At 39.1% G+C, this 13,693-nt stretch overlaps 1 protein-coding gene across 1 annotated transcript in view; it reads right to left on the minus strand.

The window, feature by feature from the left end:
- The window catches only part of CUL3 (cullin 3), a 99,996-nt gene that overhangs the window by 65,910 nt on the left and 20,393 nt on the right, over window positions 1-13,693 (minus strand). Inside the window, exons 2-3 of the mRNA XM_067538983.1 lie at window positions 12,399-12,596; window positions 2,526-2,639 (exon numbers count right to left, since the gene is read on the minus strand). Coding sequence (XP_067395084.1) covers window positions 2,526-2,639; window positions 12,399-12,596 — 312 coding nt within the window. The remainder of the gene's footprint in view (window positions 1-2,525; window positions 2,640-12,398; window positions 12,597-13,693) is intronic.

Consider the following 13,693-nt stretch of genomic DNA (forward strand, 5'->3'; position numbering starts at 1 on the left):
ATTTAAATGTTTTGTTGTCACAGCCATGTCAGTTAGTAGTGTGAAAAATCACATCCTTAACTGACATAGTTATGCCAGCAAAAGCCTTACTGTAGATGCAGTTACACCAGCAAGTCATTATGCTGTATACCTTACTTCATTTGGGAATTGATGTAAGCTATGCTGGCAAAATAACTCTTGGTGGTGCAAGTTGTGTCTACACCAGGACTGTCTGCCAGTATAGCTATATTGACAAACCCTTAGTAGTGTAGGCAAGGCCTAAGGCGCCACACCTTGAATATGATCTGACTTTCAGTGACTCATTAGCGTACATGCCTACTAGCAACTTGTGTTCACCTGCAGAAGTATACATGATTATCTTTAGTATCGCTCACTAATTCTAGAAACCAGACCCTGATCCAGCCCGCTGGCACTCTCCACTGAAACATTAACATGTAGTGTTACCTCAAATTTTAAACAAAGATCATAACTTTTGTCCTGGTTATCCTTTAGCAGTTTTGTTTGTTGTGAAAAGCACTTTGTTGAAATGTGTAAAAGTAAACTTCAGAAAAATACTACTCAACTACGTTTGCTGTATTGCCTTGAAATATCTGAACATAGGCTTGAATTTTGTGTTATCTTTCTGCCATTTTGAATTTATGCTTTGTTACACACAGTTTCCAGATCACCAAATCCTATGAGCATGAATTATAAACCCTTATAATCAAAGACCTAGATCAGGAAGGATGCCTGTTAAACACAAATAGAAGTTAATCGATTAATTTTAAAGACTGCAAGATGCGGAGCACAGGGAGTACCCATAGCCATAAAATATATTTTTTCTCACTTCAAGTTCAAAAATACCTCAAAAAAAAAATCTTGTGTGCACCCAGTTTTTGCAGAGAATTTTATTCAGAAGCTATAATAGCCTGAAAACAGGTATTTAGAAAGAAAATACTTATGTTGTGGTCAAAAGTGTATTAGGCACTTGAGACCTATAGAAGGTCAACTTTCCTGCCCCAACGAGCTTAAAGATTATTAAAAAACTACCTACAATAGAAGGTGAATGAGAATACAATGGATGGGTTTTTTTAAACTTGATTGTCCCCTTCCTTAAACTAAGTCCTATTTTTAGTCAACTAAATTAAAAAGTAGTCCCCACTAAGGAACATAGTAATTGCCATCTCATCCAATACTCTCTCCTGACAGTGAGCAATACAACATCTTTTTATTCTGCTAAGTGATATGGTAGTTAAGTACAATACTGTCATTTTGCAACCTTAACTGGTTTTTGCAACTAAGCTTTTTGGTTTTGGAATCTGAATTGTGGTTAGAAAGCATGCAAGAGTGCATTCTTCTATCTCCTCACCAGCGAAGAGTTCAGACACAAGCCTATATAATAGCTAACTTAAACCACACTAGAACCCTGGTCCTACAGATCCGAAAACTAAGGACTATACCATCCAAGTGGAAAGAAGATCTCTACTAGCCATCAGGTACAGAAGTATCCTTATGTTCTTTTAAAATTACAACCTTCCAATTGTGGGCAATGTGTTCACACATGCCTAACAAATAATTCTGCTCCCATTAAGACAATAACAAAAATAATAATTTGGAGTCATGTAAATCCAGAACAATACTCGTAAATAATTTTGCTTAATTTCAATCTATTTTCTTCACAAAGCTAGCACAGTTTCAAGGAAATTGCACTACACTGAAAGTTTGATGGGAGAGTCACAATTTGGTTTTCAGTTTCAGAGTAACAAGAACATTAAACAAAACAAATTCAAATCAGGTTAAGTTTTTGTCTTCCTGTAATTCTACAAAATATCCTGATTATATTATCTTCAAGATTTGCCAAGCATATTTACAGAGTATGTTTGGCAGTCTTCAAGACAAATTTAGAAGTGATAATAGAGGTGTGCTAATCTAGGACTTCGGAGTGGAACTTCTATGCAATTTTACACCTCTCAAAAACCTGGCAATCTGTCCTATCTGTAAATTGGATTCTCACACACCGAGGGATAAACAGCAGATTATGTTGAAAGTGTAAACATAAATATCATGAGGCAGCTTAGAATACTATATTAGACTGGCACAAGTCTGAAGAAGGTGCAAGCTCCTTTCGTTGGCAGAGTAAGAAACAATTCAGAACCAACTCCCCAGACACAAACAAAAATAAACCATGTATGCTGAATGGATTACCCTTATCTTTTTGTGTGGCTTTTGAAAGCCTTTTCCATCCCTGGAGCACAAGTGACACTAAGAAACAAAGAACGGAACACCACTTTCAATCACCTCTGTTCTGTTTACCAAATAACATGACGATGAAAAAAATTGATCAATTTACCCATTTCTTGTTTCATGTGGGCTTTTTAGTAGTTTATTATTTAGTAGTTTATTTTTGAGATACTTTACTTGGAAAGCATACTATCGTGCAGATCTTACTTCTCCCACTCCCCACACTGTGATCTAAAAGGAAAGCAGTTTACATTTCTGAGGGCACGGCTGTAAATGATGAAAAGTGGAATACTACAATTACTTACCATATACATCAGAATGTCTCTAATCATCACCATTGCTGTCTGGTGATCATTCCATGCTTGGTTTAGTGTTTGAAGAAAGTTGTTATTCAATGAATTTAACACATCTTCTCGCACCTGTAACAAAACAGGAAGCTAATGACATACTACCAAATTACTTTTACACTAGAAAGATCTTCAAGTCTGAAGCCTGCTACTATGTGTGTATTTGCTATGCTACTATCTCAAGAATGCCAGCTACTAGGGGCTTGATTTTCGTAAGTGCTGACCACGAATGGCTCCCATTCAGATTCAATGGAAGTTGCAGGTGCTCAACATCTTTGGGGAAAAAAAACAGGTCAAAGCTTACTGACCATTACCTGCTTTCAAGATAATGTCTGAATTATCAAAACATGAATAAAGCAAATTATCTGTACAAATGTTAGTATTGTTATTTAGCTTGTCTAATATGCAGTGTCAAAACTAAGTGAACAGTCTTAGAGATTTAAATTCATTGTGACCTGATGACATTCACTGCATATATTTTAAAGTTAAAGGACTGTTTCATTTATGAAAAAGATTCATCTTAAGACAAACAAAAAGCATAAATGTACATTTTGGACCAATCATACAAATATTAAACAAACAGCTAGCAAAGGAAAGTTTACTTATCACAGATACAAAGGCATGGATTGTTACTAGCTAATGTACAACATTCTATATTTGTTCTCTAAGAGTATTAGCTGTATATAGCTGGAACAGTCCCTTTGTAAGTAAGGGGCAAATCAAAATAGAAACAAGATTTCTTGGAAATGGATATTATGACTTCACATTAATATAAACCTCCCAATGCACAGCAACTTAAAACAATGAATACCATTGTAAAGTATTACAAAAATCTGAAATGGGTGTAGGTGGGCCACTGAACATGGCAAAGCTTAAAAAGCATGGGGTGTTATGAAGAATTGGCAGCAAAGAAAAGTTTTTAAAAGGAACATTTATCCAGTAAGACAGATTCCTCTATATTGTAGCTGTGCAGTCACTAACAACAGAACTCCAGCAGAGAGAAAGGACTAGAGAACTGGGAGGCAGAAATTGATAGTAAGGATGACATTTTACAAACAAATTCCCAACCTATAATATCAAGTTAATTTATTTTTAGGCATTAATGCTGTTTATCTACTGTTGCAATCAGCTTATCCAGTAAAAACAGGCTAGCCAATCTCATGCTCCAACTTCTTAGAAGTTACCACAGTGCATAGGGATAAAAAATATTGTTTAAACGATAAAAATTATATAATATTTTACATCCCTAGCTACAGTATGCGTTGTGCTTCCCTGTTGAGTGGTGCCATCCCGAGGCATGGTGGTGGACACAGGGACCCCCCGCTGAACATGCTCTGCATCGGCTGCACCACCTGGGCGAGTGGGGGGGGGGGGTGTCCTTAGGGTGCGTGGCTGAGACTGCTGCTTCTCCACTTTGAAGCTCTCTCCCCCCCGGGGGGGGGGGGGTAGGAGGAGGAAGCCGGTTGTGGGGAATGGGGGGCTGCCGGTCTCTGCCCTGCCTGGGCCACTCTCCGGCGGCTGGAGTGGGCTTTGTCTGTCGGACACCGGAGGAAGGAGGGGAGGGGGCCTTGTCCACACCAGCTGGAGCAGGAAGGTGCTTCCGCCCTGGCTTCCCAGTCACTTTAACCAACTTTGCCCGCGCACAGGAGGGGGCAATAAGGCACCTCCACACCCTGCCCACCCCCGAGCCCATCCACCCCATCACGCCTCTGACCCTGCCCCAGGACCAGGGACACTCCCCATGCCCGCCCAACCCCCCAGTCCCTTCACCTAGGCACACCTCAGCTGCCACCGCCGGCATCAAAACCCTGAGCCACCAGGGCTCTTCCCTGCACGTGCACAAGTCCCAGCCCCTCTCACCCCTACCCCCGGTCCCTCCAGACCCTCCCTACAAAACTCTATCCCCACTCACCTCCCACATACAGAGACCCCCCACCCCAGCGAACAGTTAAACGGTTAACATAATTTGTAAACGGTAAGACTACTATTTACCGGTTAACCAGTTAACCAATGACAGTTTATTTTAAAAAACGTTGTAAAACTTATTTTTGGGATATAGCATGCTATGCCATAACCCTACTTTCACCTCTTCCAGGTCTTGCCATATACTTTCTGCCCTTTAACCCATTCCTTTGAGTAGTCAGAATTCTTCACCCATCTTAAGGAAAGCCAACAAGAGTTGGGGAAGATCCGGAACACCTTAACCATTGACTAGATTCCAGGGATGGAATTAATTCCTATACACCGCTGCAGGCAAAAATCATGAGAAAAGCTAAAACATAAAAAGGAAGAGTGGTGTTTAAAATATCATCAAAACAGCCTGTTACAGAAAAATACATGTTTGTTTAAAAAAAGAGGGCTGCTAGAATTTCAACTTTAAGTCTACACAGTGGACAATTCAGTGCATGTTATAAAACAATCTAGGCATTTCTTATAACACTTTATAACCACCATGTTGTGTAAACTGCAACAAAACTTGTCAGAAAGTAAATATAATTAAGAATAGAATTTCTATTCCTCCTTATAGAAAGAGACTAAGCCAGTGGAATGGGAAGCAGAGAGACAAACATCGTTAAAAAGTAACAGTTTTCTATTTTTAAATTTTGTACACGTTTGGGAAGCTGGTGATGGGTGAATTTTCTCAAATTAAAGTTTTGCACTTCTAGGGGGCTGCAGCTCCAGAGTCTGTTAGCTTGACAGTGACTACCTGTACTTAACATATGGTTAGATTTTCTAATTATACAGAAGTTGCTAGATCTGGGCCACTGAGAAGGGGGATGAATTCTGCTGGTTTCATGTCCATGTATTAACAAGGGCAGTGTGAATGATTCAATTGCTGAAAATTTCATATAGTGGCTAAATGAGGTTATTTAGAGCTTGCTACCTTATTAGGGGGCAGTTTGAAGACTCTGGTTCCCTAGGTTTTGGCACAGTCTCATTTAAAGCCTTTTCCAAATTATCAATCTCTTGCTTTCAGCAGTAGAGAGACTGGCAGCATATTCTGTATCTGTGGATGTCACCATACAGCTGGAGTTCCCTTGAATTTATTATCCTTTGCAGTTTAAGTGAAGTTACTAGAATAAAACAGCAAAGCAACTGAAGGACATGTTGGGGTACACTTCCTGCTAACTGTGTTAGATGGTTTTGTTTTTCTCAATTTTACAGTCCCGTAACATTTATCTCTACATGCAACTGTTAACATCTGGGGGTTATCTAGAATCCCAAGGGTGCCTCCAGCCTACACTGTGAGCTCCTGGTCTAACTGCCTACACAAAGGAGAGTGCTTTTAATCCATACAATACACTTTTTACAACTGAGAAATAAGTTACTGAATGGCATCTTTAACTCTATGGTGAGTTTCATCTTGGATTCATATACATCAATGACCCCCAATATGCAAACCATTAGCGCATGGCACCATAACAATATGGAATAGTTTTAAAAATCCCTACATGTTGTTTCTTACATAATAAATTATGATTAAGCAGTGTCACCCAAAAGTTAGATGTTTGCAGGTGACTGAAAGTTTGCAGATAATAAGAAATACAGATGGCTGTATATGTCTATATTTCTTATATACCTGAATTTACTTTAACTTGTATTTTGGAACATTTTCAAAGATGCTGAGGCATTCTGTTGAGTGTTTTTAAAATAGGCAGAAACACTTAGGATGCCTGCTTCTTTGCATCGCTTTCCCTCAAATATTTCTCAGCCGTTTCCTCATCTAAGACACATATTAAGTCTACCACAGTTTGCATTAAGGATCTGTGGTCACTAAGAGTGTCTTCACTACAGTTAATGAGAGTTACAGCCCAGGTGTTGCCCATAAACCCATTCCATCTTCCAAGAAAAACCTCTAACTGGGACTTGAGGGTGCTTTAAGCCTGAGCTATCAGGGATGGCTGAGAGTATAGGCTCAAGCTCAGGGTTTTGCTTCAGCCCAGGTTTGCAACCCATCTCCTTTGTGGTGAGAATGCAGTCTAATTAAGCCTGTGGGCTGTTAGCCTTCCAAACATATCACACAATTCCATCTGGACTCTACTTTGTCTACTAAACTCCTCCCTTCTTCTGCACTGGACACCACTGGCTCAACATTTTAACCCCTATTTCCCCTGCTCCACTTCAGCTACATTGCACAGAATTTGAACAGTGGTGCTGTCCAAGAAATCCTGCTCACGGGCTGTTAGTTGGCCAGAAGTGGTGCTCAACACCCAGCAGTCTGTGGTGATACAGGACCAAATACTGAGGAAATAGGAAAGGCAGTTTGTAAAATAAAGGAAAAATGGGGTCTGGAATCATGGGAACTGCTATGGCATCCTTAAGCATTCCATCAAAATACCTACTTAGAACCCCCTGGATATCTAGGTGGGAAAGGCATTGATGCAGAGACAGAAGGAGGGGGTGGATCTATGCCTATAACCTCTACTCTCCTTTCTCCACAACTTCTGTTGGACAGCTGGAGCAGAATACCAGAGAGGTTGCTGAGGTCCGAAGTGCTTCCCAGAACTGGACGGGTGTATAATGAAAAACACTTTAGGGTTGCCCTTGAGTGTTTTAACCCACGGAGTTTAGTATCAGTCTGCTCCAAGGATCCCTCAAAGGGTGGGTCCTGCACAGTCTGTTGGAAGTCCAGGACTGCAACCAAGAGCTCCTCCACATGGCCACTCTTGAAGATACGGACTTGGCAGTCTCATCAGGGGAAGGGGAGGAGGAAGAGGAGCACAGCAATGGCTTCCTCCAATTCTTGATCTGCAGGATGCTGCTGAGCTGGCTCTTGATGTCCAGTGGTAGGCTCTGTACTGGAGTCAGGAACAGATGCTGTCCAGTAGGTAGGCCACCAGCCTTTCCAGTGCCACCAAATAGGGGTGCCTGGAACATGATCTGGAAACAGGGGAAAAGACTGATGGATTCCAAAAAAGACACTGCACAGGCATAGGCCTCAGTGACCTCCTGACAACCCACTCGATGGTACTCCTGTGACAGGATTCATGAAAGGGTGGAAACATCTGGAGGAGGGATAGAGAGAGCAGCTCCGAGGCTGGGAAACGTAGGACCTGACCTCCAATTCAGAAGACGATACTCCTTCTGCTGACCATGGAGGTACCGTTACTGATGGTGCAGACAATCGGTGTCAATGTTGAGAAGCCTGTAGACAAGGGGCAGGTTACCACCTTGATGATACCAAAGGACAAGTCGCCAGGGGTACATGAGGTTGGCATAATAACGAGTGCTGTAGCAGTTCTGCTGGTTCTCCTGTGTTCACCAGAATTGACAGCATCTTGTACTGCCGGCAATACCAGCACTGATAGGGTCAGGAGATCATGGTCAATACTGAAATAGTGTTGGTATGGTGCGGAGCCACAGATGTGGAAGGCGCTCCTTCTGGCTTTGGACTCGACAGAACCTGTCTAGCTGCCAGAGTCAATAGCGCCGTACTCTGCAGTACCAAAAACGTAGACTGCACTCTACTATTATCCCCATGCCTAGCAGACTTCAGTCTGCTTATGCCTCTTCTTAGGCACTGTGGATAGTGAATGGTGTTGGGACTCTGACAGAGTGAGAAGTGCACTCCTTACCAATGCCAAGGCACTCAGTGCCAAGTCTGACCAACCTGGCTCAGATGGTGGTTTCAAGGCCATCTCCATGAGTAGAAAGTTTAGCCTGGCTTCACGATCTTCCTTTATGCAAGGATTAAAGTCCGTGCAAATTTGATAATGCTCCCCAACATGAACTTATCTGAGGCACTTCAAGCAACCTGAATGTGGCATAGCCTTATCGCAAGAAATGCAAGACTTTAAGCCCGATGACCAAGACATCCCTCAGCACCGGGAATCGACCCAAATCCTCAGATAGGGTAAAAACCAAACTAATTAACTAAAATGAACACTAAACTATTTACAATATAATACAAGAGAACAGAGTCCACTGAGAGTACTTGCAAAACCAAGAAGAGCAGTTCCAGCAACCATTACGGGTGGTAAGACAGAACTGAGGGGGACTGGGGTCAGCTTGGACCTTTATACTAGAGTCAGCAGCACATGGCATCAAAAGGCACTCAAGCTGCCCAGACAAGTAACACTGAGGGGAAATATTCCAGCAACTGTGCATGAGTGAGCTCACACCAAGAGTGGAATGCACATTTACAATCACTTGAAGAACAGAGCTATCTATCAATCAATTTAAATTTGATAAAGAGTATGATCTCTTACTACTTAAATGTACCATAGTTCTGTAGATATGGCACTGGACTAGGAGCTAGGATACCTGGTTTCTATTCTCAGCTCTACCACTGAACTGACATGTGACCTTAGACAAGGATCTTCACTTCATGGTTCCATGTCCCTTTCCATTCCTTACCTGTCTTATCTATTTAGAATGTAAACTTGTGGGAGCAGAAGTGGATTTCTTGCTATGTGTTTATGCAAAACCTAGCCCAAAGAGTCCCCAGTCTTGGTTGGCACATCAAGGTGTAACCAAAATGCAAGTAACTGAAAAATACTACTTTTCATTTCATTATCTATGCATAACACTGGAAATTTAAAAGTTAAGGGGTCCCACTATCCACAACAATTCAGATCTATTCATACATGAACCACTGTGAGGGTGTTTTAATACTTTTTAATCGAGCTAAAAGTTAATATACAGTTTTTGTGTTTAATTTTGTCCTTAAATTTTATACTGGTTACATTTTAATTTTAGTATCACTACTCAAGTGGCATTGGGCGTGGCATTTGGCAGGTGCAAACATTAGTGATTTTAATTAGAACTAAGTATATTGCAAAAAATATATCTGCTAGTAGTTTGTTTGTTTTTTAAAGTAACCTTTTACCTCAAAGGTCATGTCTCTTTCTAAGTAATGTCTAGCTAAACACAACTTTCAGCAAGCAATTAAATAAGGATTATAGCAGACCAAGAGTTCCTAACTACGCCACAAGAAAAATATACTTTTGTATTCCAAACTTGAACACCAGTACACCACTAACCATGAAAAATGCTTTCAAATAGATGAGTAGTAGCTCGCTAATTTCTGGGGTCTACTATCCATACTTAAACCGCTGTATTACATGCACAGCGCAAGCATCACATCTAGTATGCTTAACTACAAGAACTTAACCTGTTCTCACAAGTGTATCTATTAGAGCTAGGCAGAGAAACACAATTATTTTTTGCCAAGTATTCTGGTATTTCAAAATCTGGTTTTGTTCCAATTCAAAACAAACACCAAAAATGTTGAGGGTTTTGTGGAAAAGAATGGAGCCCAATTTCCAGGGCTGTTTGCACGGTGGGCTGCCCTGGAACCATGGACCCTAAAATCCCCTGTCCAACATAGTCTTGCAGGTGAGCTGACAGAAAATCTGCCTGGATTCTGTTGGAACTTCATTTAGTAGAAACAGCTTGATTTGATGTTTTGATTTTAACAAATTAGCAAATTCCACACAAAAAATGTTCTCAGAATTTTTCCAACCTGCCCTAGTATCCACCATTTGTTTTTTGAATGTATAGATATGTGAAAACCTGTGGCTAGAGTGCATTCCAGTGACTGTTTAATTAGACACTTAATGTTTAAAATATTGACAGAAAAAGAGTTGGAAAGAGCCATCAAAGACTAAATGATTTTCCACTAAACTTTCCATTAAGTAAAATGCTCGAACAGATAAAACTCTAATTAGTTGTTTCATTTGCCTTGCAACAAGTACTACAAGAACACTGAAGAGATGTCTATTTTCAGAACTGAACTAACTCCTACCACCTGTGTATTCTCTCCTGAAGTGCTATTTTTTATTTCTGTTATTAAGATTGAATAAAATGTTTCCATCTATTTTCTGTACATATCCACACTTTAATGTCGCACCCTGAAGCTGGAACTCAGAGATAAAGGAAGATAGGAATTGGTTTTGAAATTGAAAACTTTAAAAATAAATAAATAAATAAATAAATAAATAAAAAACAAAGCACGCCAACCAAAAAACGCTCTGCATTCAAGTTTTATTTTTCTGCACTTTTAATGGGAAGTCACTTTTCCATGTGGATGGTTACATGTATGGGGAAACTAGTTTGTATATAATATGGACATTTTCTATATTTAGTCATTTTAAAGATTAAAATTAATCATTTAGCTTTATTTTCACAAAGAAGCTATTTCAGTTGCACATACACTCAGAGGCCCTTTCATTAGTCATTTGAAATATGAATTTACTAACCATTGGTGAGGTTGTATTAGATAAAGCCTCAGAAGCATCAGATAAAAACACCTCACAAATTGCATAAAAAACAAATTTTCCAGGTAAAAACTGTACAAGCTTCCCATCCACAGCTGCACTATAATACCTCTCTCCTACTCAACTTTTGTTATTTAGAGTCCCTGGCAGTTGTCACAATTGGCCTTTCCATATACATATATGTTTTTTAAATACACATATAAATAATACGTAAATAATAAATAGAAGAGACCCACACGAGAAACTCATTTTGACCTCAGATCTAACAGGATGAAAGATTACTGCACTAATGTGTGCTGCCCAGTGCAGGCTGTAAACACTACTAAGCCCAGGATAACATGGGATGTACATGCATAGAGTACTAAACGTCTCAGACATTTACCGTGTTACTTGACCAGTCTAGACAAATTCATTACTGTTTGTGAGGCACTAATATACTACAATAAAAGGATGTGTGTGTGTAAAACCTTTTAGTCACTTTATACTCGACCTGTCCTTGCATTCACACAGTGTAAGAAAATATATATTTAAAGCACATTTTAGGTTGAAGTGGTCTGGAGCAGAGACCTTAAAACTTCTTCACCTGAAAGAACCACTCAAAATGGGAAGCGGTCCATTGATTACTTTCCTCATTAAACTGTGCAGTAAGTGGATATGAGTCTATGATTCTACCAAAGTGCCTTGGTCAGTGCTTACAATGGGCACAGTGGAAAAGCAGCTGTTCTCCAGGCTGCATCTTTGATTCTTCCAGAGGTGTTGGCTCTCTTTAGACCAATAAGTCTTCAGTCTTGTTTCATCTCAGAAAGAGGTCAAGTCAAGGCTGGGTTTAGTTCACATGAGCTAGCTATGCCAGATCTAAACGTAATCATTTTTCCTCACCAACACAAAGCCATAGAGGTCCAATCTGTGGCTTGAGGTGAGATGGAAGATATTTATATCTTATGATATATCTTCAGAATCAAAAGGATTGTTAATTTAAAATTTTGGGCTAAATTTAATGGGTGTTTTGAAAAGATTGAAATTTAAGGACTCAGACTGTTCAGGATGTTTTTTGTCAAATTGATTTTCTGCATTGAATGATGCCTCTTTACTCTCTTTATATAATGCAATCCCAGCACAACTATGTTTCATTAGTTCATAAACAACAGCCCATAACAAATAAATTCTTATTTTGGGAATTAGTTAGTTCCCAGATTGAAAAATGGGATTACTATTACTAGTAAGTGAACAGAGTTGACCCAAGAAAGCCACTCAATGCTACCAAAAAAGGCACAAACTTAAAAAAAAAAAAATGAACAGATTAGCAAACACACCTATTTTCATTACTCATGCAATAATGATTCAACTAAAGTTGTTTCTTGATTCACATTCATAAACATTTAAATTTGTACATTTCATTATTCATTAGTAGTTTAAACATAAATGGTATCTTTAATGAGATCGTCTTATGCTTGATTTTAGTCCTAAATTGACATTATGTAAGAGTAACAACATTGTTTTAATACTAATGTATCAACATTTGGATTTTTGTCACAAACCACAATTGTATAGTGTTCCTCTTGCATAACAGTAAGAAAGACACTGATCTAAAATACAGTTTAATGTTAGATACCTTGTTTATGAGATGCTCAGTGACAACTTCTCGTAGTCCAGTGTACAATTTTTCTCCGTGTTTATGTAATACCATAGTATATGCATTCCTATACAGTTCCTCAAAGCTGAGACCACTGTTGTTCTTACGCTGGATCTCCTGGATTGCATTTTTCAGGAGATCCCAAATGCTGTTTACATATTTCTCATCCATGGTCATCTGTAATATTAAAGAAAATAAATTAGCATGGTCCAGAATTAAGAACTGTAGCTGCCAGAAAATTAGCTGGAAACCACTGAAATTGGAAAACAGTAATTGTTTCTGTCAAATTTATTTGATTTCAAACTTATGACATTTATCAGAAACTTAGATCAACAGTTTTGTATAAAATTGGTAGGGATTAAACGCCAACAAGTCAAGGACAGCATTTGCTGTGATTTTTCCAAGTACACTGTCAATGGCTTCATTTTTTTTTTTATTTATTTATTTTTTTTTTTTTAAAAGAGACTTTTTTCCCTTCAAAAATACAGTTTTCATAGCACTCAACCCTGATTTCACAGGGAGAAAATTCTTCTTTTCCCCATAAATGGAACAGCCTAGCTCCAGTTTTCATCCACACTAACTAATAACCTGGCAGATTTTAGATCACGGTATAAGCTTAATCTATTTAATGAAGCTTTTAATACATAAATCATAACAGATACAGGTGTCATGTGTGACAAATAAGGATCAGTGATTTTACTGAAGTGACCCATATGAATGAATCATTTGTTTCTAATTTATTATAACATGCCTAGGGCCACAGTGGAGAGTACTGAAGAAATACTTATCTATATAAGTGACAAGTATTTAGAACAGATGAAGCACTGTTTTTGCAAACCACCATCAAATACTCTCAACAACCCTACAGAATATATCCTCTTTGCACAGATTAAGAAACAGCAGTTTCTTGACTCACCAAAGGCTACACAGTGAGTTAGCAGCAGAACTGGTACTGATTCAGTCTTCTGTTCAGACCACACTGTATAATAAATTCTTAATGTTTTTGGTACAATACTTATTTACAGTGTTCACTAAAATGACAAGGGGAGATAGAGATGGCAAAATCCTGTAGTTTAAAGAAATAATATAGGTTGCAGTAGACTGACTTCTATCTTGAAGTCAAGGGGTGGTAAATTGGGGTGCAACTCAGCTTTCCAGGAGCCATCAGCCCTGTAAGGGAAAAAAATCAGTACTACGTATTTTATTATATTTTCTAGACAGTGATATCAGGAGTATATCAGGATATACGGATCCCATCTCTGTTCAGCATTCTT

Source organism: Emydura macquarii, unplaced genomic scaffold (genome assembly GCF_026122565.2).
Source record: "Emydura macquarii macquarii isolate MOO-44397 ecotype Brisbane River unplaced genomic scaffold, CSIRO-AGI_Emac_v2 contig_499, whole genome shotgun sequence".
In the NCBI taxonomy this organism is placed as follows: Eukaryota; Metazoa; Chordata; order Testudines; family Chelidae; genus Emydura; species Emydura macquarii.